The sequence below is a fragment of the Micrasema longulum genome, unplaced genomic scaffold (assembly GCF_059751315.1).
Source record: "Micrasema longulum isolate JH-2025_06_02 unplaced genomic scaffold, ASM5975131v1 h1tg000309l, whole genome shotgun sequence".
NCBI lineage: Eukaryota > Metazoa > Arthropoda > Insecta > Trichoptera > Brachycentridae > Micrasema > Micrasema longulum.
In genome coordinates, this window is record NW_028277513.1 from 152,847 (window position 1) to 174,837 (window position 21,991).

General features: G+C 32.4%; 2 protein-coding genes across 2 annotated transcripts; one reads left to right on the plus strand and one right to left on the minus strand.

Annotated features, from left to right (window-relative positions):
• Nucleotides 1–327: 327 nt before the first annotated feature.
• On the minus strand, nucleotides 328–8,595 carry mRpS5 (mitochondrial ribosomal protein S5). The gene is made up of 7 exons (XM_088224772.1): nucleotides 8,339–8,595; nucleotides 8,033–8,252; nucleotides 6,990–7,123; nucleotides 6,813–6,907; nucleotides 5,594–5,729; nucleotides 4,094–4,293; nucleotides 328–1,653 (listed from the first exon to the last, which is right to left on the minus strand). The coding sequence occupies exons 1-7, from the start codon at nucleotides 8,505–8,507 to the stop codon at nucleotides 1,306–1,308; spliced, it is 1,302 nt and encodes a 433-aa protein (XP_088080898.1). The 5' UTR covers nucleotides 8,508–8,595; the 3' UTR covers nucleotides 328–1,305.
• A 1,016-nt stretch (nucleotides 8,596–9,611) lies between these two features.
• LOC148282616 (zinc finger protein-like 1 homolog) lies at nucleotides 9,612–18,592 on the plus strand. Its single transcript, XM_088224773.1, has 6 exons — nucleotides 9,612–9,865; nucleotides 9,947–10,058; nucleotides 12,380–12,573; nucleotides 14,565–14,760; nucleotides 15,437–15,563; nucleotides 17,157–18,592. The coding sequence occupies exons 1-6, from the start codon at nucleotides 9,764–9,766 to the stop codon at nucleotides 17,359–17,361; spliced, it is 936 nt and encodes a 311-aa protein (XP_088080899.1). The 5' UTR covers nucleotides 9,612–9,763; the 3' UTR covers nucleotides 17,362–18,592.
• The last annotated feature ends 3,399 nt before the right edge of the window (nucleotides 18,593–21,991 follow it).

Here is a 21,991-nt window from a genome sequence, read left to right on the forward strand (position 1 = left end):
AATGTTTTATTATTACTAACATAAATAATAAAAGGAAAAATAATATAAAAGAATAAGGCTGTGTTTAATATTATTTTTTTTATTCTATAAAAACTAATAACAAATTAATAGTAATACATACAATATCATCATCTTTAACATTCTTTTCACATGCGCAAAATGAAAATTTAATCAGTTGCCCAATTAAAAAACACCATAATATGTATTTACTAATTTCGCAAGAAACCTCTTTGCAGTTTTTTTTTTTTTTATAAAATCAGATGTTTTATGATTATACTCAAATGCATAAAATCAATATATTTTTTGTATAAAATAAAAGACATTGCATTGTTAAATAGAAATATATATTCCTATCACAAATACAATATTTTACTGGGAGTAAAAACAAAATATTCGTTAGGTTAGGTTACGATAGTAATTTTCATAGACAAAATACATACTCTACAATGAATGGTGCTCAATTAGATGTGCAATATCTTCAGAATTTCAAATCTCCTTGAATGAACTTTTCCCTCAGGTTACGGCCAAAATTATTGAGATTGGGCTTTAGTTGTTACTATTTCAAAACAGCTATATTTTTTTGTACTACAACAGACCGGAGGCCTAATTACAGTGGTGAATATCCAGGCTTGAAAAAAATCACATTGAATTTTTGTCTCTTACAATCTCACCGGGAATCAAACGCGATTGGTGGGTTGGCTTTCCGGAAACCGAAAATCTATCATTGGTTGATTTAGAAGGACTTGTGCATTTTCATACATTTTAGAGAAACTTCGCTGTACAATTAAATGCTCTAATTTTTACTGCGCATAAGAAAACATTTTTACATTCATTTTCCCATGGCGCTGAACTTCCTTTTTTGTAAAAATAATTCCAATTCTGTGATATAAATCCGTTGATTTTATAAATGACATAAAAGAGGGCTCGAGCGATTAGTTGGCTCATATGGTGGGGCTTAAAATTCTGAGAAAAGTGATACATGTACATAACTCAATTTCTGCTATTGGACCCTCATTTAGCCCTTTTACCCTCGATATATTCCGTTGACACTTGATAATATTCGAAGATAAGTATCACGTAAGACTACCATATTATGCTCCATAAGTGATTGTAATGAACTTTATTCCGAATTCTAAAATATCTTACTTGACTCAAAACACTATTTCTTTACTTCTGATGAAGGATGCGATATGAGCCTGTTTTTACTCCCCCTAATCACGCATGTAATTCATTTTCAGTATCCGCAGACCGTTCTGTCATCGTGTCTATATCCCTTAATTGTACGACTAGGCAATAATGGAAATTCTATTGGTCAGGTTTGTCGGGATACCGCTCTGACAGAAAACTGCGAAGTTCTCCGTGTTCTGACATCATTTCCATCCTGACTTTCTCGTGATTTCTTCTCATCTCGAACTTTTTGAGATAGATGTTCCAGTGCGGCAATTTGGTGTAGAACGGAGGAAACTTCCTCCTCTTCTCCATGACCTGGTTGTTTAGAGCGTAGCGCGTAAAGTCCAGATCTTCGCTCCTCGGGATCTCCTTCCTAGTGCGCACCGTCTTGGGGGACGCCACCACCTTGGGGAAGTTATCATATTCCTTCTTGAACTCCACCAAGTGTAACTGTTTCTCCTCCGCAAGCTGTTGGTGAGATTTCTGGAATATTTACAAAAGAACCGCACTTAAGTAAAAGATCTAATCAATAATTTATGTTTTTCGTTGATAATTATTGTTTTTTGTAGACGTAAATTATTGATTAAACTGTATAGCCAATAATTTTTATACAAAATATAAAATTCCGTCAAGATTGTATTTCATAGTACAGTAGAACTATGTTTATCCGAACTCCAGTCTTCCGAATTGACAAATATCCGGATCGTTATCAGGAAATAAAAAATAAATGAGAAGTTTTTAATTAAAATATAATTGCGCAATTAACTTTGCCGGACGTGTTAAAGTAAGTTTTTAATGTGATTCCAATTTGCTGTTTCATTTCAAACAGTCTGGTACTCATTCTTTCACACAGAAAAACTAACTTAACAATCGAAAATTTATTAATTATTTTTATGCCAAATTGCTTAATACGCTTCCGTATAAAATTGGGCTAGCTGATAACAGAAAATATTTCAAAGGAGAAATCAAAATCTGAATAAAATAAAAAATTGAATGACATGTAAAATATGTAAATTAAACTTTGAACACTGTTCACTGTACAGTCCTCTTTAAAATGGGTTTCCCCAGTGAGAAGGACTCAATTTTGTATAAAATATAATTTATACAATATAATAATAAATCGGAGTATAAGTCAGATCAGAGAGTTAAGTATAACTGATAAGATTAAGAAAGGATCTCTGAGATGGTTCGATCGTGTAGAACGAATGGACGACGAAAGAATGGTAAAACAAGTATGTATGGTGAAAATGAATGGTAACGTGGGACGAGGACGACCAAAGAAGTCGTGGCATGATCAGATAAACCAAAATCTTAAGTCTGGTCATGTCAAAAGCAAACAAAACCAAAGGGCATGTATGACAAGATGTACGGATGTGGAAGAAGCTAGGAATATATGCCAGGATAGACGTTTGTGGCGGTCCATTCTCTCTGCCTACCCCTACGGAGAAATGGCGTGATGGTAGTAGTAGTAATAATAAAAAAATAAATCTAACCAACAAAACACATCGGTGGTAAAAACTAAAGTTAGACATCGTCGGTGATACTGCAAAACAGCGTAACTATCAGTTGAATTTTTTGGCAGGGGATCCTAAAAAGCGTTCTGTTAATATATAATCTTACGATTTTCATCAACCAGAAATACTGCTGGAGTAACAGAAAAACTATCATTGTTTAGAGTAAAAATAGTAATAATTAAGAACGGACTGCTCTTGGCCCCTATAACGAATTTATTTCAGTAAAATATACAGGTTACGCATATTGCAATATCACCAACGATATGCACAATAAACTTGGTAACACTGATAAGAAAGTTTGATTATTTCACAATAATTAATTATAACATGTTACAAAGTGTATGGCGATTCAACCGGTGAAATCCTCTTTTCTAATTTCTGATGTGGAAGACGAAAGAATTGGAGAAATATATTTGTTCAAAATAAAACTAAATCAAGAAGTTTTATTAGTCATCATTATTTCCATATCTGCACCTAGTGGTGCATAGGGCACTCTTGGATAAAGTTGCTGATGACACATCCAGACTTAGAAGAAAATTATAAAGGCAGCGATTTGATTTTCTAAGAGCAAGTCGCATAAATCAAAGTTTTTTTATTAGTGTACACGGCACTTTTGTAAACATAAACATAAGTACATGAAACATAACACTGTTCTATTATAAATTGTGAAATAATACAATATAGTTAAACATATTACACAGTTGTTTTATACATTGTACTATATGATAATAATATGCGATACATTGTATTTAACATACTTGGGTAAAAAAAATAATAAAGATAACGCGGTCAATTAGAAATGGAAAAAATCCTAAATTCCTTTTTTTTGCACCACAACGGGCTGGGAGGCCCAATTACAGTTGTGAATTACATCACAGAACACCCAGGATTGAGAAAAATCACTTTTTTTTGTGTGAGAACCAGGAATCGAACCCGGAACCTACCGTGCGTGAGTCAAGCGTCTTGACTACTTAATTAATTATTAATTAATAATTGATTAATTATTTTAATTTGTTGGTATTGTTGCAATGTCTTGATATTTAATATCCTGGGTAAAATACAATCTATCTCATGCTAAGAGCTCAGGGGTTAACAACAATTTAAAAAATGAAATATAATAAAAAACAATAAAATAATTAACCTTTTTAAACAATTAAGTGAAAAAAATATTTATTTATACATTTCTTTTTCTCTTTGTACAAATTAACATAAATATTTAAACAGCAGTCAGAATCCTGAACTGTTTATTTAATAGCAAGTTTAAACTTGATTTGGCTAGTGTAAAAAATGTCAATACAACTGATCTAGTTCCCTAGACTGTGCAATCTTGGAATAGGTGAATTAATAGTATAATTAGTAGCAGCAATGTCTATATAAAATGGCACATTACGGACGAAATAAGCGGGTACCTGCTGTAATAAACCGATGAAGAAAGCCTTGATAATATTCTGCAGGTTCAGGGAGCCCTCCACTTTAGCGTGCAGATCCTTGATGCCGACCATCTTGCAGATTTCCTTGATGGCGCGGTGGCACTGGAGTCCGTATCCTTCGGCTTGCTTATACGCGAATATCTTGGTCTTCCCAAATTGAGCAAAGAAGTCGTGGTAAACTGAAATGTAAATGAATATAAGTGAACATGGAATTGTATTTTGATAAAGGGTGTGAATAAATAAATAAATATGTACATGAACATTTGGTCGTCAAAAAGAATTGTTCGCATTGGATACCGCATAATTGACAATTACTCAAAAAAAGGCTCGTGTTGATTGGTGCACATAAATGTTTAAAAAACTCAATTGCGGCGCTTCCAAAGACATCTATAAAATCGTGACAAGCGACGATTCATGGATCTATGCATATGAACTCGAAACTAAACAACAATCGACTGTATGGGTCTTTCAAAATGAGCCAAATCCAACGAAAGTTGTTCGCGCACGAAGCACTTCGAAGCAAATGGTCGCCTGTTTTTTCGGAATAACTGGACATGTTGCCACCGTTCCATTAGAGCAACGTAGAACGGTCAATTCTGAATGATACACCACCATTTGTTTGCCAGAAGTGTTCGGAAAAATAAGGAAAACCAATTGCAGAAGACGAATCATTCTCCACCACGACAATGTAAGCTGTCACACATCAGCTCAAACAAGTGAATTTTTGAGTATTCAAAACATCAAATTCATGGATCATCCGCCGTACAGTCCTGATTCGGCACCTAATGATTTTTTCTTATTCTCGCATATCAAAAATAAATTGCGAGGTCAACGTCTGAAGAAGCAGTTGATACGTTCAAATTATGTTTTTTGGAGGTACCTAAATCAGAGTGGAAAAAGTGGTATGAAAAATGGTTCAAACGCAAGCAAAAGTATATTGATCTTCAAGGAGAATATTTTGAAAAACAATGTAGCCATTTTCGATGATAAATATTTTTTTTTACTTGTCTATCTCAGAACTTGAGTAGTAACCATCGTATAAAGAAGTTTAGCAAAAAAAAACAATTACAAAGAATGTTGAAGTTGATAGAATGTAGCGCTTATTTTTTTTTTCTTTTGTTTGGAAATTTACTAAATTATTCATTTGAATTTTACATCTTTTTTGTAAGATAAATTTATCATAATAGTTGGATAATTTATATAGCGCCTTTTTTGTGAAAATCACCTGATAAATGTTTATATTTTAAAAGAAAATTCCGAAGATGTGGATTAAGTGTATATTTTTATTTTACTTTTTATTTATTTATTTAATGCACAAAATACACAATTTTACATAGACACAATTATATGTTTTTTATGTCCCGACTTGTTAGAAAATTCCGTGTTAAGTCGGGACTCTTCGGTATATAAATCAAAAATATTTATTTACATATTAAAACAATAAACAGGTAATTAAAACAATATGCATATATAACTGACCAGTGTGATTATTGTAGAGGTCAACCATGATAAGTTTCTGTGCCGCCCGGTTCTTGGCCTTCCTCAGGGCTGCGGTCCCCATCCGCCCCTTGCCCCCGGCGAAACCCGCTAGGCCCTTCTTGTTACCCGTTACCACCTGCAATCATCACACAATCCTCGAGGTTTCACTAAACTTTTTCGACGACAAAAATTACAATCAATTTGAATTCAGTGTGTGAAAAAAGTTTTTTTTGTGTGTGTGTGTTTTTAATTTTCTTTGTCGTGCGTTCATTAGCAACCCTCAAACACACAGAAGTATTCTATGAGATATTTTATTTCTAACTAACTAATATTTTTAGTATATTCTAAATGAAAATATTTTATGATTATAAAAGTGAATTTCTTTTTTAATCTTCTGTTTTTTATGTAATTATTACATGCATATATCGCACATTTAGAACGAAAATGACTGAACTTAAAAAAACCTTAAAATGAGTTATGATCATAAAACGACTTGAACATTATCCATCTTTCTGCATAAAAAAAAGTGCAACATTCGGGTGGGAATAGGACAAAACCGTTACATCGGTCTCTTTGTTACTCAGAGAATTTAGGTTCCGTGTCAGTACGGAAGCGACTCTATTAGTGTTGTGTTTATATAGCTGGGTGAAGGACGCAACGCTGACAAACATATAGTGACGAAATACCGTTGATGTGGTTTTATTTTGATACTTTCTCTAACCCAACTTGATTTCCAGTTTTTAGCGTGAATTATTTGCAACTTGTTGAAAATGGTCACCAAAATTGAAGTATTTGGGTAAATTATAAGAACACAAATATATCTTTTTAAATAAGATATTAACCGAGGCGTTTTTATTGATATTTTTACTAAAATCATTAACTAAGGAGTTTTATAAAAAAAAACAAAAATACAATTATCAAATATAAATAGGTACAAGTTAATCTAATAATTGTCAATCCACTATAATTTTACCGTGCCATTAAGATTAAGATGATATGTGTAAAATTGGCTATTTTCAGTCAGATATCACGCAACTGGTTTGTTTATTTGGAAGTTCTTGTAATAATGAACAGACTTTAGGTTTATTATCTTTGAAAAAAAACATATTTTATTAGGTTTGTGAGACGTAAACCAGCACAAAATAAGTGTCCTAGAGAGTTAATCATAGACCATAGACTCGGCGATTGAAACATGAAAAGTAAGTGTTCTGTGACTCACCACTGCGGATAATATTCTCCGTCTCCCCAGTCCACCTCGCATAATAAGGAGAGATTTAAATTCTAAAATTATCGTGTCGAAGCCTTCGAAATTGTCTGAAAAAATATAAACATTATATAACAGGTATAACCGTACCCGTGGCCAGCTTTACGAAAAATACTCTGGGATACAAATCACCTTCTGCAATAGGGTCCGGTGGCCCGATACTTCTTCCAGGAAGCTTGGCTCCAGACCAGCCCCTCTCTATAGGACTCAGTTTTAACCTTCGGAATCCCCCCATGGAATCTCGTAATTTGATTAATTTGTTCATTCTGCAAAAATTTATAACACTTTTGTAACAGGGCTATATTTTTACTTAAAACAATATCGTCCACCCAACCAAAAAACAGATTGGTCACAATTTGTACTTTTAAAATATATTAATACAATAAATTTAATAACAAAATCACTTTGGTTATAAACATTAAATGATGAAGAATTTAGGATCAATGAAAATCGCAGATCATGAAATAATAAAAAACAAATTATTCGAGGTAAGAGCGAATGTAAAAAAAATGTGCAAAAAGGAAAATTATCTTAATTGCTGCCATTTATTCACACCCAATGATGCATAGGGCACTGCATCGGTACACCAAATACAGCCCACTTCCATCATTTTAACATAAAACAATTTGGGCATTTAAATATTGCATTAAAATTGTATTTTTTTAAGGAATAACCCACCAAGCCTCTATTTTGAGGCTTGTCAGTGGGTGGGATAGAAGGGATTTTGAAGGAGGTAATGAAAAATACACCACAACACCGACCAACTGAGAAAAAAATCTTTCTTGGATTTTTTTTCTTGCAACTGGGGGGAATCGAACCCGCGACGCCAGTTTCACTGCTGGCCGTCTAACCAACTGCGCCACAACGCCGGCATTTATGCGCCATTTTTCATGGCCATTTAAAATTAGTCCTTAATAATTAGAAAACTAACAATATTGTGATAGAGCAGGGAACGACCCTCGGACCTCCAGTTTGGAATTTGTAACACCATCACAGGACCACAAGCCAAATCAATATCTATTCTCCTGAATATTATTAAGAGGACCCGGATTTTAAACATAGTTAAAAGTTTGAAAAAAGACTTTCAATTAACTTATTTTTAAAGTAATCTGCATTAACCTTACAAAATTAAACTACTTTATTACTTTCTATTTCTTGTTTATATGGATAGTCACCTTTCCGGATCTTCGGGAAGTTTTTGCTGTTTGACTAGTTCTCTTCCCCGGATCACGGGAGAAGACAAACCGGGCCAAATGATGTTTTCCTTTCCGAATCCTATTATTTGTCCTTTATTTAAATCTTTCGCTCTTCTGCTCCCCGCACCCCTCCCTCTGCCTTTCTTAGCACCGGCATTACTTACGGATGTAACGCTCTTCCATAGTTTTTCCGCAGGTACTACAAATTTAATAAATGTGACAAACATTGATATATTGGTTTTGTATTTTTAGTGGTCAAGAACGACATAACCTCAAAAGACTTACACTTATTAAAAAAACTGGTATATCGAACAATATTTAAATTGTGATCACTCCTTTGAACTGAATCATAGTGCGAAATTTTGTGACTTAAAGATATAGTACTACAACTGAGCGACAGACTTTGAAAAGGTTTTGTTAAACTTTTGCAAAGCGCAGCCGCCCTGAGAGCCATTTTCAAATTTTCTAAAATTTCTATTTTTTTTGATTTTTCACAATCTGAATTTCATAGATTGTAGAGAAAATAAAGACTAATCTGTGATATAGACAACATAGAAATCCCGTAGACTATATTTTTTAAAAATACTGTGGATGTATGGGGAAAATATTCCTGCCCAATAGCAACCCTAAAATACTAGTACCTTACGACTACATTTTTGTTCGTAACTAACCAACCCTAAATAATCATGCTACCGTTCTGCACTACCATATTTATGCAGAATGCGCATTGGGCATTCCTGTTATGATTTTCACCTATTCAGAATCCATGTTCGGGGCTCTGCCATGTGCGAACGTCAGTTTGAGGGGGAAGATTTAAACCATGTTTTTTAGATGCCCCATAAACGATTAGTATCCTTAGTTCCTATTCGACCTCTCATTGGAGACATCGACATTCTTATTGAAGAACATCCCATACCCTTACTTTATTTTAACTCTCCTGTCCCTACTCCATAAACATGAATTAAAATGTTCATGTTAATGTTTAGTTATAAACTGTATCAATTTGTGAATTTTATGTTACAAATACTAATACACTAACAGATATGTAAATTTAGACCAGGGACGAAGGAGCATATGAAGCAAGTGAGGCTGAGCCTAACTAAGAAATCATTGCTATTTAACAGTACCTAATATGTATTTTAATTCGCATTATATCAACACCTTATGAAGATAAAAAAACTAGCAACCAATATAAAAATGCTCAAAGATGCCTTCAAACGTAGTCCGTACTGTGTTATTTACTATAAGTACACACTTAACATTTGCGCATATTATACTTACCCTTAAAATCTGAGCTTCTCTAGAAATTTGGTATTAAAGACGCGACTGATTTAGACACTGTCTAGAACATTCCAGAAAAGAGGTGAAAGAGCCAATAAACAAAGAAGTTGAAATTTTTAACTGTTTTTTTTTATTAAATAACTCAAAAATAATTTATGATTATTTTTTAAGAATGAAATTGTTCCTTTTAAAGGACTTTTTTACTTCACAAAGAAATCTAACAAATAAAAGAAATATTGATATTTTTTATAGAGTTTGCCATTTGTATTTGTAGCCCCTCGTAGAAAATTTTGACAACTGTACGTGGCCGCTGACAATTATTTTGCGGCACTGAATTCTCATTTGTTATTGGATTGTATTTAAATTTATTTGAGTATATTCACTTTGATGGAAGTAAAGACCCTTTCATATTTATTATAAATTGTCAAAATGGGTTTATGCAAATGTCCAAAAAGGCGTGTCACCAATCAGTTTTGCTTTGAACACCGCGTCAATGTCTGCGAATATTGTATGGTCACTAATCATCCCAAGGTTTGCTTTTAACTATCACCCTTATAATAGTCTAAATCTCATGGAAAGTTTAATAATGGACATGTTTTTTGTTTATTTTAGTGCATAGTGCAATCTTACCTTCAATGGTTACAAGACAGCGATTATAATCCGATATGTGAAATTTGCACGAAAACGTTAGAAAATGAAGAATGTATACGACTCACTTGTTATCGTAAGTTATATTCATACACCCGCAACTATCACTTCTAACAAAACCCTAATAACTTATTCTATTTTATTGTGAATAAAATAATTTGAAGAATGTGACATGATGGAGTAATATTGAATATAGATCACCGGGTTTCGGTCCCGTAACCACAGATTATATAGTACAAGTAACTGGTGTCGCAGACTCCGGGATTAGATCACTCTACCACGACTTGATTCCCATGTTCTAATAGTGAATTATTTAAAACTCTTTGAAAATTGTCCCCGAAATTGAAGTACAGGTAAACGTCGTTTTTCGCCGGGGCTCCATTTCGAGAGACACCGGCGTAAAAAAAACCGGCGAAAAAGGAACACAAATAAAATGGAAATGGAAGATATAAGGTTAGGTTCCATGTCAAAATTCTAAGAGCAATCTAACATGTTTATTTAATACATATCCAAAATAAATTATAAATGTATTCAATAAATACAGTTTAAATTCCTTTTCAAAATAAATTATAATCCCTTGATATAAATAATGAATTTTTTATAATAAATACTAACTCTCCATTTCGTCAGTACTAAATTAAATTCTAACACTTTTTTTAAAAAAGCATCCAATTTTATTTACTTTGATTGTTGCTTCCTTTCTTGCAGAACCATAGCCCAAACTACAAATATTTTAATATTCTTTTAATTTTAATAATAATAAAATAAAAAATATAATCATACCTTTTTATTTTTCTTAAAAACAAAACAAAAACCAAGACGGAAACAATTTCACACACACAACAGGCTGCTCGCATACACGGTATTGGAATAAAACAATATGTAAAAATGTGTCTGCTATTAGAATTACGGCACCTACTGTCGTCTGGTGTCGGCCGAACCGGGGAATCCCACGCCGGCACCAATCAGCGTAATTGTAAATCGGCGTAAATCGAACCGGCACAAAACGACGTTTACCTGTACTTCGGTAATATAAGAATGCAAATCGAAAGTTTGCACGAAATTGCATTTGTTTAAGCAAGTCACTATTCACTAATTTATGGGCATTTTTACAAATTACTATACTTATTCTTGGTACTAAACATGGATAATGGAATGACGTGCTCTATACTAGAGTATCATATATATTAGTTAGTTATTTGACAAAGTATTTAGAAGTAATATTGTCATCTAATGGTGCAGACCTTATTGATTGTATATGATGTCCATCTATCATAACTTAACATTGACTAAACACCAAATTGCTGATACACTAATCTCTTTTGAAAAATGGTGCAGATAACAAAATTGTGATGGTAAAAAATATTGTAGTAATTGTGCAGGTATTTACATGATATACTTCTCCAAAAATGTAATACTTTTTTAATTATTAAAAAAAAAAATGTTTAACATACTTTTTAAAATTATGGTTTTTATATACATTGTAATGGTCCTGCCATTTGATAATAATAAAGAGTTATCTATATTATTAAATATTCAATCAAAATCGGTCATGGGTTAACCTGTCCAGTCATTTGTCACATGGTCGTAGTTGCTTTGAGCTTATCAATAATTATATAAAGTTAAATTTTAAATCACTTTGTAAAGCGCCCAAAAAATGGCGCTGTATAAGTTATCCCTTTGAATAAGGACACTACCCTAACAGCAGTAGCAGTGATTCACAATAGAAGTAGCGTAACTTCACGACACATTGATTTTGGAATACACGAGAATTGACTACTGAATTTATACACCAGTCAATAAACTTGGATATATGCAGCCAATGCCATGTAATTCATTCTACGCTCCAGTCCATCCTGCCTCCTGATGATAAGACTCAGCGTTTCTGCAAGTCGGGCATCGTGCACCTCCTGCGCCCATTACAACATATTGTTACAATCAATTAAAAATCTTCTTCATTATTAACTTATCTTTTACATATTATCATGTTTAATCCTAATACAAACTACTGCTAGTGATTTAAAAAAAAAATGTATTTTATTACTGAACAGTTACGAACCTACTCAAGCTTCCTTGCCAAGGTAAAATATACTCAATTTTATCTTGATAAGAAAGCTCACGTGGCTTCGAAACCGATCGATAATAAAGTATAAAAGAAGTGGTCAAAAACTAAGTTGTTTTGTTTTAATTTCATCATAATATTTTGATTTGAATACATCATGACTTGTCTATTTGTAGCATTCATGGAGGAAATTACAAATATGTGTTTTTAATGGTCAACTCAAAAATGCTGATTTTGAAGTTGTAGCATTGAGTCTACAATATTGTTATAAAATGATATTTAAAATAAATAAATGGCAGCGGAACATTTTCTTATTTGTCAACTTGTGTTATCAGACGTGTACCACTGGGCGTGCCTGGAGTCGGCCCTGCGGGCGCTGCCGCCCACCACGGCCCCTGCTGGCTACTCCTGCCCCGGCTGCCGCGCCCCCCTGTTCCCCGCCCCTAATCTCGTGTCACCCGTGGCGGACGTGCTCCGCGAGCGCCTCGCCTCCGTCAACTGGGCCCGCCAGGCTCTCGGCCTCCCGCTGGTAAACAAATTTAACCAGATTTTCTCGATATTTCTTTTCCATCCTTCTAAAAAGTTATTTATTTATTTACTGGCTCATTCGGTCCATTTAGTTAAAATACATTTCATTTTTTCAAATACAGATACTAAACAAATTAGAACAAATAATAATTACCTCGAGACATCTGGTCATGTCGGCCTCATGGTGTAATGGTCAGCATATAATCTTATATTTATGTAACAAAAAAATTATCAAGATATGCTGCAATTGGTGTACCAATTCAGTGTTTTATGCACCATTAGGTGCGGAAAAGGGGTGATGATGACATCTGGTCTATTTTACTGATTGTTTAAATCTTAAAAGATTTACACCAAATAGTCCCGATCCTCGAGTTTACAATGTGTCAAAATTGTGTTAGAATGATAAAAAAAACAAACTCTTTAATACATATTATAGGATTGTGTTTTTCACTATAAATCTTTCACTTAATTTAATGAATGGAATAAATATGCTGGAACCTCGTTTTACATATTTTTTTAAAATACGGTTTTGAAAACTTAATTTAAGAATGTGTATTAGTAATATAATGAGGAACTTTAGCCCTACGGGAAATTGGATACAAAAAATGTTTTCTTACGCGGGGTAAAATTTAGAGCATTAAATTGTATGGCAAAGTTTCTTGAAAATGTACAGAAAAATAATAAAAAATATTTTGATAAAAATGCACTACTTTAAATGATGTCACTGGTTCATGTGAATCAACCTATGATCTGAGAGCTATGGAAGATTTCCGGTCTGCTTGTCGCTTCTGGACCAATGGGAAGAACTGAATGAGAATAAGCGGAAATTAACCTCTGACATTACACGCGGAATTATTTCAGAAACACAAAACTTTGAAACTTTGCAAAAAATCGTAGCGCCGATAATACGATATATAAAAATTAAAAAAAATAATTTTTGACTTAGTTTAACAGTCTATTAACAATCATTTTTTTTTTAAAAAACCACTGAACTTCCTCATTATACTATTCATTTTTGGAATGCCCCGCTTTGCTCTTTTACTTACTAGGTGATAGTTATGGTGAATAATCTACGTTACGAGTTTTCAAAGTATTTTGTTATCTTGTAATATTTTTCAATAAAATTATGGTACAATAAATAATTGTTTTTTGAAATCCTGAATTAATTTGAATATTACATGGTGTGTAAAGTAAAAGAATATCCACCATTAATCTAAGGGGCATAAGTGCGTTAACGCACTCTCTTTTTCCGTGCTTGGAAGGCCGGCCATACAAAAATACCACGTAAAGATGCGTGCCTTTGTGCGCGCGTCAAGGTCACATATTCCGAATGATTTTAGATTTCGTACACTGAGACATCCGTTAGAAGCTTGATGAAACACTAGAATCTGAGGAGTTATTAAAATTATCAACACGACAGCAGTTCAAACAAGAGTTTCTAAAAATTGCCTAAAATTTTGCGGCCTGCTGGGAACTGCAAATACCTAGCAGCACAAAAAATATTAATATATTTTTTCACACGGTACTACGTGGAACGTATCACTTATCGTATGGATTTTAATTCTACTTAATTTTTTAAAAATATACAAGAGCGTATATTGTGACGCGTTTCGGCATTTTTCTTATTGCCACTAGCCTACAATACAACTTTTGAGACCTATTACACCAAACACATAAATAGTCTATTTTTTTTGTATGAAGCCTGACACACTCTAATACACACCTCTGCACTACAAAAAAAAAATATGCGTCAACTTGTAAAAAAAAATTGCCGCAATATATAGGAAATAGGAACCCATATGTAAAATTAGTAAATTTTTTATGCATTACTAAATTTAATATGGGATTCTACCCATTGTCTTCATACATAAGAAATAGGTTCTGGTGTGTTGGTGTGTTGTATTTCATCCGTAAACCCATCTGTTTTATTTATAATCATTTTTTTTTTTTTGAATGTGTTAAACATACTGATGATCGGTTCAAATTGTTTAGTTATCAGATGACATGGACATGAAGGCTTCCATGGACATCCAGGGGTCCCACTACGCCGGGCCGGCGGGGGGCGACACCCCGCTCCGTGCCACCCCCGTGGGAGCCAGTGACCCCGGGCCCCCCTACTCTGTGGTGCAGGTGCAGGACGACAACTACGACACCTCGGCCTTCGGGAACAGGAACGATGTCTTCCAAGGTTAGTCAGTGCCAGTGGTCGCAAGACTTTGTCGTACCCCGCCCTTGCCATGCCAAATTGATAAATTGCTGACTCAATATGTTACAAGTTGTATTCCCCGTGTTAATGTGCTCTCTGCTCACGTTTTAACTAGTAAATATGTACTTAATCTCAATTCTCGTGTGAAATTTCCTAACAAAAATGAACGCTTTTGCAAACTAGATTATATTAAATATCTGTCCCCAATTTAAATTACGTACCTGATGTGTTTATCATCTTGAACAAATGGCACAAAATATTCAAATAAACTGTATTGAGCTAACGCTGAATTAAATTCTTGCAAAATTATAGAAAATAATATTGATTTGCAATAAAAAACAAAGAAAATTTATTTACCAATGGATTCAACTTTCTCATTATAGCTTGTTTGTATATAAGTCATATTTAAAAAAAAAAATTATCTCTTGCAACATTATTACTTTCAGCTTTCAAAATCCTGTCAATTCATTGAATTTGTCTGTATATTTTTTTGTGATTAAACATTTAGTGAATTTAATGTTTATTATCTTATTTCGCACGCAATAGGCCAAGAGTATTTTACAATGTTCACTATAATCGCCATAACTTATCCAACTCTCGTAATAACTGGAGTTTCCAAGCATCGATGTTAACATTATGAATGTCCCGTTGTTACTAGGAACCCAAGCTCCCCGAAGAATATTTGAAGACAAAGCGCAAACTCGACCAAGCATCTCCAGGTTTGACCATGATGAAGACAAATACAAGAGGAAATCAGCCCTTGATTGGTTAACAAGATGGTGGAAGTTAGTATGATAACAACTCTCTTTATAAGTAATAACTAATTACTCATTACCAATGTAAATATTTCATTTCATTTCATTTTCATTTCATTTTTTGGCACCACAACAGGCCAGGAGGTCCAATTACAGTGGTGAATTACATTACAGAATAACCAGGCTTGAGAAAAATCACATTTTAATTTTTGTGTTCTCACCGGGAATCGAACCCGGAACCTTCCGTGCGCGAGTCAAGCGTCTTGACCACTACACCACGGAGGCCATATTGGCAATCAGCTTGCATTTAACTATGCAAATATGTATATTTTTTGCCTTGATATGAAAATTCATCTGTATTTTTTTATTTTTTTTGTTTTACAAAAAGAAATATTTGTGTTCTTATGATTTACCCAAATATTTAATTTTGAGGGTCATTTTCAACGAGTTGTAAATAACTCACTATTAGAAAATGGGAATCAAGTTAGGGTAGAGTAGGATTCGAAACACAGACCTTTGGTCCGTGAGTCCGGGTTTACTTTGAATACAATTTTGCCATCAATTTTATTAATCTATATATTAAAATGAAATGACTTTTTTTTTTTATGCATCACTTTATTTTTGTATAATTTAATAACCAACTAGTTTCAGCAAATACACTATGCCTTCTTCAGGGTTAATTACAAACTCTCTTCTCCCTCAGCCACACCCACTCCACCCTCCCTGTGTAAAGTTTATATATATATTATGTTCGTTTGTAATTAACCCCGAAGAAGGCATGGTGTTTTTGCTGAAACTAGTCGGTTATTAAATTATGAAAAAATATAGTGGTGCATAAAAAAACAAAGTTATTTCATTTTAAAACATCAAATAATAATGTTCCACAAAGTTAGTGCTTCAAAAGTTAAAAAATAAAAAAACTTATTTATAAATATCATGTTAAGTTCCAAACTTAAAATATTTTTTATCAAATCTTGCAAATAAACGAGTCTCCAGATTAGTGATAAAGCCAATTAAACCTTATAAAAATAACCGCTTTATTTCCCTTTTGAATCAATTAATGGAACTTTTCTTAAATGTACCGATTTTTAAAAAAATAGACAGGTACCTGCTTCTATAAAAATATTCTGATTTAGAAGCTTTGAAAATAATGCAAAATCAATAATAGATTTAATGCTTACAGTCATCAATTAAGTATAATGTACTTTTAAAATTAGGAAATAAACATACATTAACTGGCCGGTGTAATCCAGTAAAATGGTACATTTTAGTTTGTACCAAAAAAGTCAGTTAGTTTTTTTTTTTAAATAATATGTTGTGCCTGTAGTTAAAAATCCAAGTTTGCAACTGTAGCGCATGTATCACAAGTCGAGGTCATCAACAAGTTTTTTTTTTTTTTTTTTAATTTTAAAATCTAAAAAGTGTCTACTGAATAATTGGTTGGTTTTACTCGAGAGTTTGGCTCAAGTATAAATAAAAATAAATACTTAATATATATTATACATACAGGAATTTGGCTGGTTTGTGATGTACCCCTTTCAAAAATTGTTGCTGTTTGTTTATTTAGAAATAAATAAACATAAAAATATATATCTTGTAATAAGTTATGTATTTTTTTTCCAGAAACACTCTTCCCCCAGCACGGAACCGTAGATCGGCTGGCTATTTAAACCGAAGATTCTTTATGGCCTTAATTCTTATCGCAATTGTGGTAGTAACGGTTATCATAATTCTGACTAAGATAGGTCGCTCGGGGCTTGACAATGATCCTTCCTTTAACCCGAGATTTCATCCGCAGGTTCAAGTGCAAAATGATATTGACTCATAGAAGTAAATAATTCCATATTGTAAAAGTAATCCAGTACTATTTCATAATGGGTTTATCAAAAAAATATTACTTCGAGTTACATGGCTGCTTTTTTTTTTTATTATTGATAAAGTTTTGTCCACCATAAAGCGTACTACAGACAAAAAACAATCAATTTTACATTCCGAAACTCATATACCGTTTTCAGAACACGCAGAAAACTCTTTAAGTTTATTTTGTTTTATAATTCGACGTGTACATATTTAAAAACTATCATCTTTTTCATACGCAAAACCATAGACAATTTTACTGAAAATAATTGTTTATTCTCCTTTTTAAATATTTTTCTGTTATCTACTTGAGTTAATGATGAGTTAATGATGTTAATGATCCATTGAGCCTGCAATTGGAACACTATAATGTTGAATGCAGGCTAGGTGATCAATTTTACGCTTCAGGTAATGTGGTTCATAAATGATTACCATTTTCAAATCTTTACCAATGATAAAATAATCGACCAAAAGCAAACTTCCAAATGGTATTTTTAATTCGGTATGTTCTGAAAGAGATATATAATTTAACCCATTCATGACGAGAGTTCTATGGAGTTGACATTCTATCCGTCATATTGAGTTATTTTGTGACAATAATAAGTTGTTATTTCTAGTCTCAATGCATGTATATATTGTCATCCTTGAGCTAACCACACTGTGTAAGTCATTTTTACGGGACGGTGAAAAAACTGCTTGTTTTATTGAAATACATATCAACTAAATTACGTCTTTAAATGTATTAAAATGAAATGTATATTCATTAACTGTCGCCAATTAAAAACTCTTAAGTCGAATTCCTCTGCGGTGTTGTTAACTAAGCAATGATATGTACACGTTGAAATTTCTTACTATGAATTCATCCGCGTGTGACGATGTGAGCAGAGTTGCAATTTCAGTAATGAAAAAAAGGTGATTTTTTTACAAAATGTAATAACAGAAGAGGTTATTAAACCCTAAAACCTATAGTAATGTATTTGTTTTCTTTCTAAAAGTCTTATATTTTATGAAGTTCAAGAAATTTACTAACTCGTTTTGTTTGTTTATGTGAAAACGTTAACAAAAAAGTATTATTTTAGTAAAAAAAAAAGCATTCCATATAGATCTGTTTTTTCTGAAGGCTCCCAAAGGTTGGGAAAACAAAAAAAATATGAAAATGGCTTCAAAAATAAACAACATAACTATTCTCTAAAACTTCAGCATGAAATTTGAAAAAAATATTTTCGTCATGATTGGGTTAAACTCAGTTGATTAATTCTGTTTGTATTATTTGTGTTTATTCTTAATACTGATTTATATAAATATATTGTATTATTATGCTTATTTTAATGTGTTTTCTTCAATATAAATCTTTATGTTTTTAGAATATTTCCGTGCGCTATCAAAACATTAACCTAGTCGTAAATACCTTTGGGAAATAACAGTAGAACAGAATTTAACCCACGTATCTATAATCAGACAAACCGCAGCACTACACAAATTATTACAAAACCATATCAAAATGTTTTGATTTTTAGTCATGTGTATGAATTCATATTTTAGGTATAAAACTTGTATTAGCTTTATGTAATATACAGCCTGTAACTGGGAGGGTAGATCATCGGTGGCAGAGCGATGGAGGACCTCAATGCCTATCGATTTAACCTTCATATATGTTCCGCGATATTCAGTCATTTAAAAGTTATTCGGATTTTTAAGCAATTTTAGTAAAAATCCGATTTTAGGCTGGATGTCCCAAGTGTAGCCAAACTATTGAGTCTACGATCGTTATTTCTTTTCCCAAGTAGCTCAATAGTAAGCCTTTCATCATACAATACAGTTTTGAGTCGTTATTTGATTTAATTCCGAGTAAAAAATAACCTTTACAAAAAAAATCTGCAAACTTAATTTTTCAACTAACTTTAAAGGACTTTAAAAAAGAATTCGCATAAAAAAAATTCTACAAACATATTTCAAAAACTATCCTTACTTTTGGAGAAGTAGCCCTAAAAATTTCATTTGGCTAGTGTAAAGGCATTATACAAATGCTAAAATCAATATTTTTATAATAATTATAGATAACTTATATAGAGCCATTTTCGTAATATAATACCTCAAGGGCGCTTTACAAAGTGATTATATAAAGATATAAATTTAATTTTAACTTTTTAATTTAAGAAAAATAATGTACTTTTTCATATTACTTTTCCACCACATGCTAAGAATTTATTCAAATGATTTAGAGAACAAGTGGGTTTTAAGTTTCTTCCGAAATATCACTTCACTCTCACAGTTTCGGATTTCTGCTGGGAGAGCATTCCATGCCGTAGGGCCTGCGACCGCAAATGCACGTTCGCCGAATTTAGTGCGCTGTTTGCGTAGAGGTATAATAACTTTTCCTTTCATTTTTATGTGCATTAAAGACGTACTTAACTACGTAACGATACTAAGTAAAGAAATAAGTTTGCTTGATAAAAATACGGGATTGTGTCAAATAAAAAATACAAAGACATGTTGTTTTTTTTTTTTTTAAAGTAAATGCTCAAAATGGGCTCCATTATTCACTTTGAGGCATTGAGGTCCTCCATCGCTCTGCCACCGATGATCCACCCTCTCAGTTACAAGCTGTATATATCTCAGATGTTATGTACATAATATTTTATTTACACACTTAGAAATATTTATTTTGGGATTAAATACCTATTAAATTTTCTCAATCCAAGGTTTATAATATAAATATATAAAGTCATATTGCAATTTTTTTGCTTGCGCCCAGATTTTAATAATTATGTTTGTGTCACTTTACTTTTATTATTGTACTAAAAATAACACTATTTTCTGTGTATTGTTAAACAGTGAATTAGACCAATTTCAAATAAACAGTATGTGCATTTCAATTAGGATTAAGTTATATTTTTTGTTCAATAATCTTGAATAAATATTTGTTTTATTTATAATATACGTAAGTGTTTTATTTATACAACAAAATGTGATGTATAGTACAAAAAATAAAAACATGAAGATTTTTTATGAAACTAAATAGTTTTGTCTAATGTTAATAATGATTTTTATTTGAAAACTTATCTTCATACATTTGAATAATTCCTGCCAAAGCCAGAAATAAAAAAATATTTGAATGTTGTAAAAAAATTCCGAATGAATTTATGTCAAACAAATTAATTGAATATCGTTTATGTGTGACAACATTGTAAAGTGCTTGCACATCCGGCTGGGCTGAAATATTTTTTTTCTACCATCCGAGACCAAGTAGAGTGTAGTCATTATCCATGCTTTAAAAAATCTTGCATATTTACAATACAGTCTCGATTATCGCCACTCCAAATTAGCATGAGAATCTTGTTAACCTTTAAGTCTAGTAATACTGTACTGTGGGATACTGTAGGATATTGTATAAGGAATATTTAAAAAAAGGAAACTAATAATCATGAAACTGTATGGTCTAATAAGTTTTGTAAATCAATTTCAGCGCATGCTTTAGTCACTCGATATAATTCTGTAGATGGATAGCAATTTTTTTTGGCCCTTTGTAGCACACTGTAGCTTGGATGGAATTTTTTATTAGTACTTCTGATGATCTCGTATTTCCGTATGGATAGATCAGCGTATAACAAACATTGATAGTGTCAGTAACGGTGTTAGTTGTGTTTCATCCTGCAGAAACTTAGAGAGGTATGCTTTTTCATATTTTATTACTCTCTTTGGAGACATGGTAATCTCTTTGAGTAAGTTGAAAGCATCTCTGTGGTCAGAACTTGTACAAATCTTCATTCACTGGACTTTGAATTTCTTCTGTTTTTCTTCGTTTGCTTCCATCACTCAATTCAATAAATAGTTTTTGTGGCCGACCCGAATGCTGATGTATAACTTTCGGAATTGAAAACTTTCCTTGTAAACATTGGACGCTGTTTTTTCAAGAAAAAACCTTAATTTTTAAATGCTTTTAACCACTTTAGTTCAACTTGTGATTTTGAGTATGAAAACTTGTGCTCGATTTGTATATAAGAATAATCTTAAATGGATAAAATATAATTTTTTAAATATTACAATTTTTCTCTGAAAAAGTCTTGCTGTTGAATTTTATCAAACAAATATTTATGAGTCACTACTCCTAAGTTCCAACCACCTGGTAACCATGAAATGAAAAAAAAAATTGTCAAAATTAATTTAAAAAAAAAAAACTCATTATTTATTAAATGACGCTAAAAAAACTAGTCATTTTAATACAAATAAAAATTTACTCATTTTTGCATTGTTAACTTGTTGAAGGTCTATTCTCTATATTACAAAAAAATATATCGCAGGGACGAACCCCGGAGGGCAAATTTTTCCTTTGAGTTTACTAAATAATGATAAAATGAACTTGAAAGACACATACTTTTGGATCATTGAAATAATACCATGCTTCTGATTTAAAAATTCAAAACTAATTAGTATGTATTTTGTCTTATTTGCATCAGAATCCACAATATTTTTGGTAGATTAATAGACGAATAATTAATATTCACATTAACTTCTAATTGAGACAGTAGCTCTCGACAGTGTCAAGTGTCCGAGGGAGGGGTGGTTTATTATTTAGTATTTCTAGTTTTTCAAAGTCGACT

Coding starts and splice junctions, on each gene's coding strand:
- mRpS5 (XM_088224772.1), bottom strand. CDS start 8,507: ATGGCTCTCAGGGCGGCTGCGCTTTGCAAAAGTTTAACAAAACCTTTT. Junction 5,730..6,812: donor GGAGAATATTATCCGCAGTG/GTGAGTCACAGA, acceptor TGATGATTGCAG/GTGGTAACGGGTAACAAGAA. Junction 4,294..5,593: donor CCTCTACAATAATCACACTG/GTCAGTTATATA, acceptor TTTACATTTCAG/TTTACCACGACTTCTTTGCT.
- LOC148282616 (XM_088224773.1), top strand. CDS start 9,764: ATGGGTTTATGCAAATGTCCAAAAAGGCGTGTCACCAATCAGTTTTGC. Junction 9,866..9,946: donor TGGTCACTAATCATCCCAAG/GTTTGCTTTTAA, acceptor TGTTTATTTTAG/TGCATAGTGCAATCTTACCT. Junction 10,059..12,379: donor TATACGACTCACTTGTTATC/GTAAGTTATATT, acceptor TTGTGTTATCAG/ACGTGTACCACTGGGCGTGC.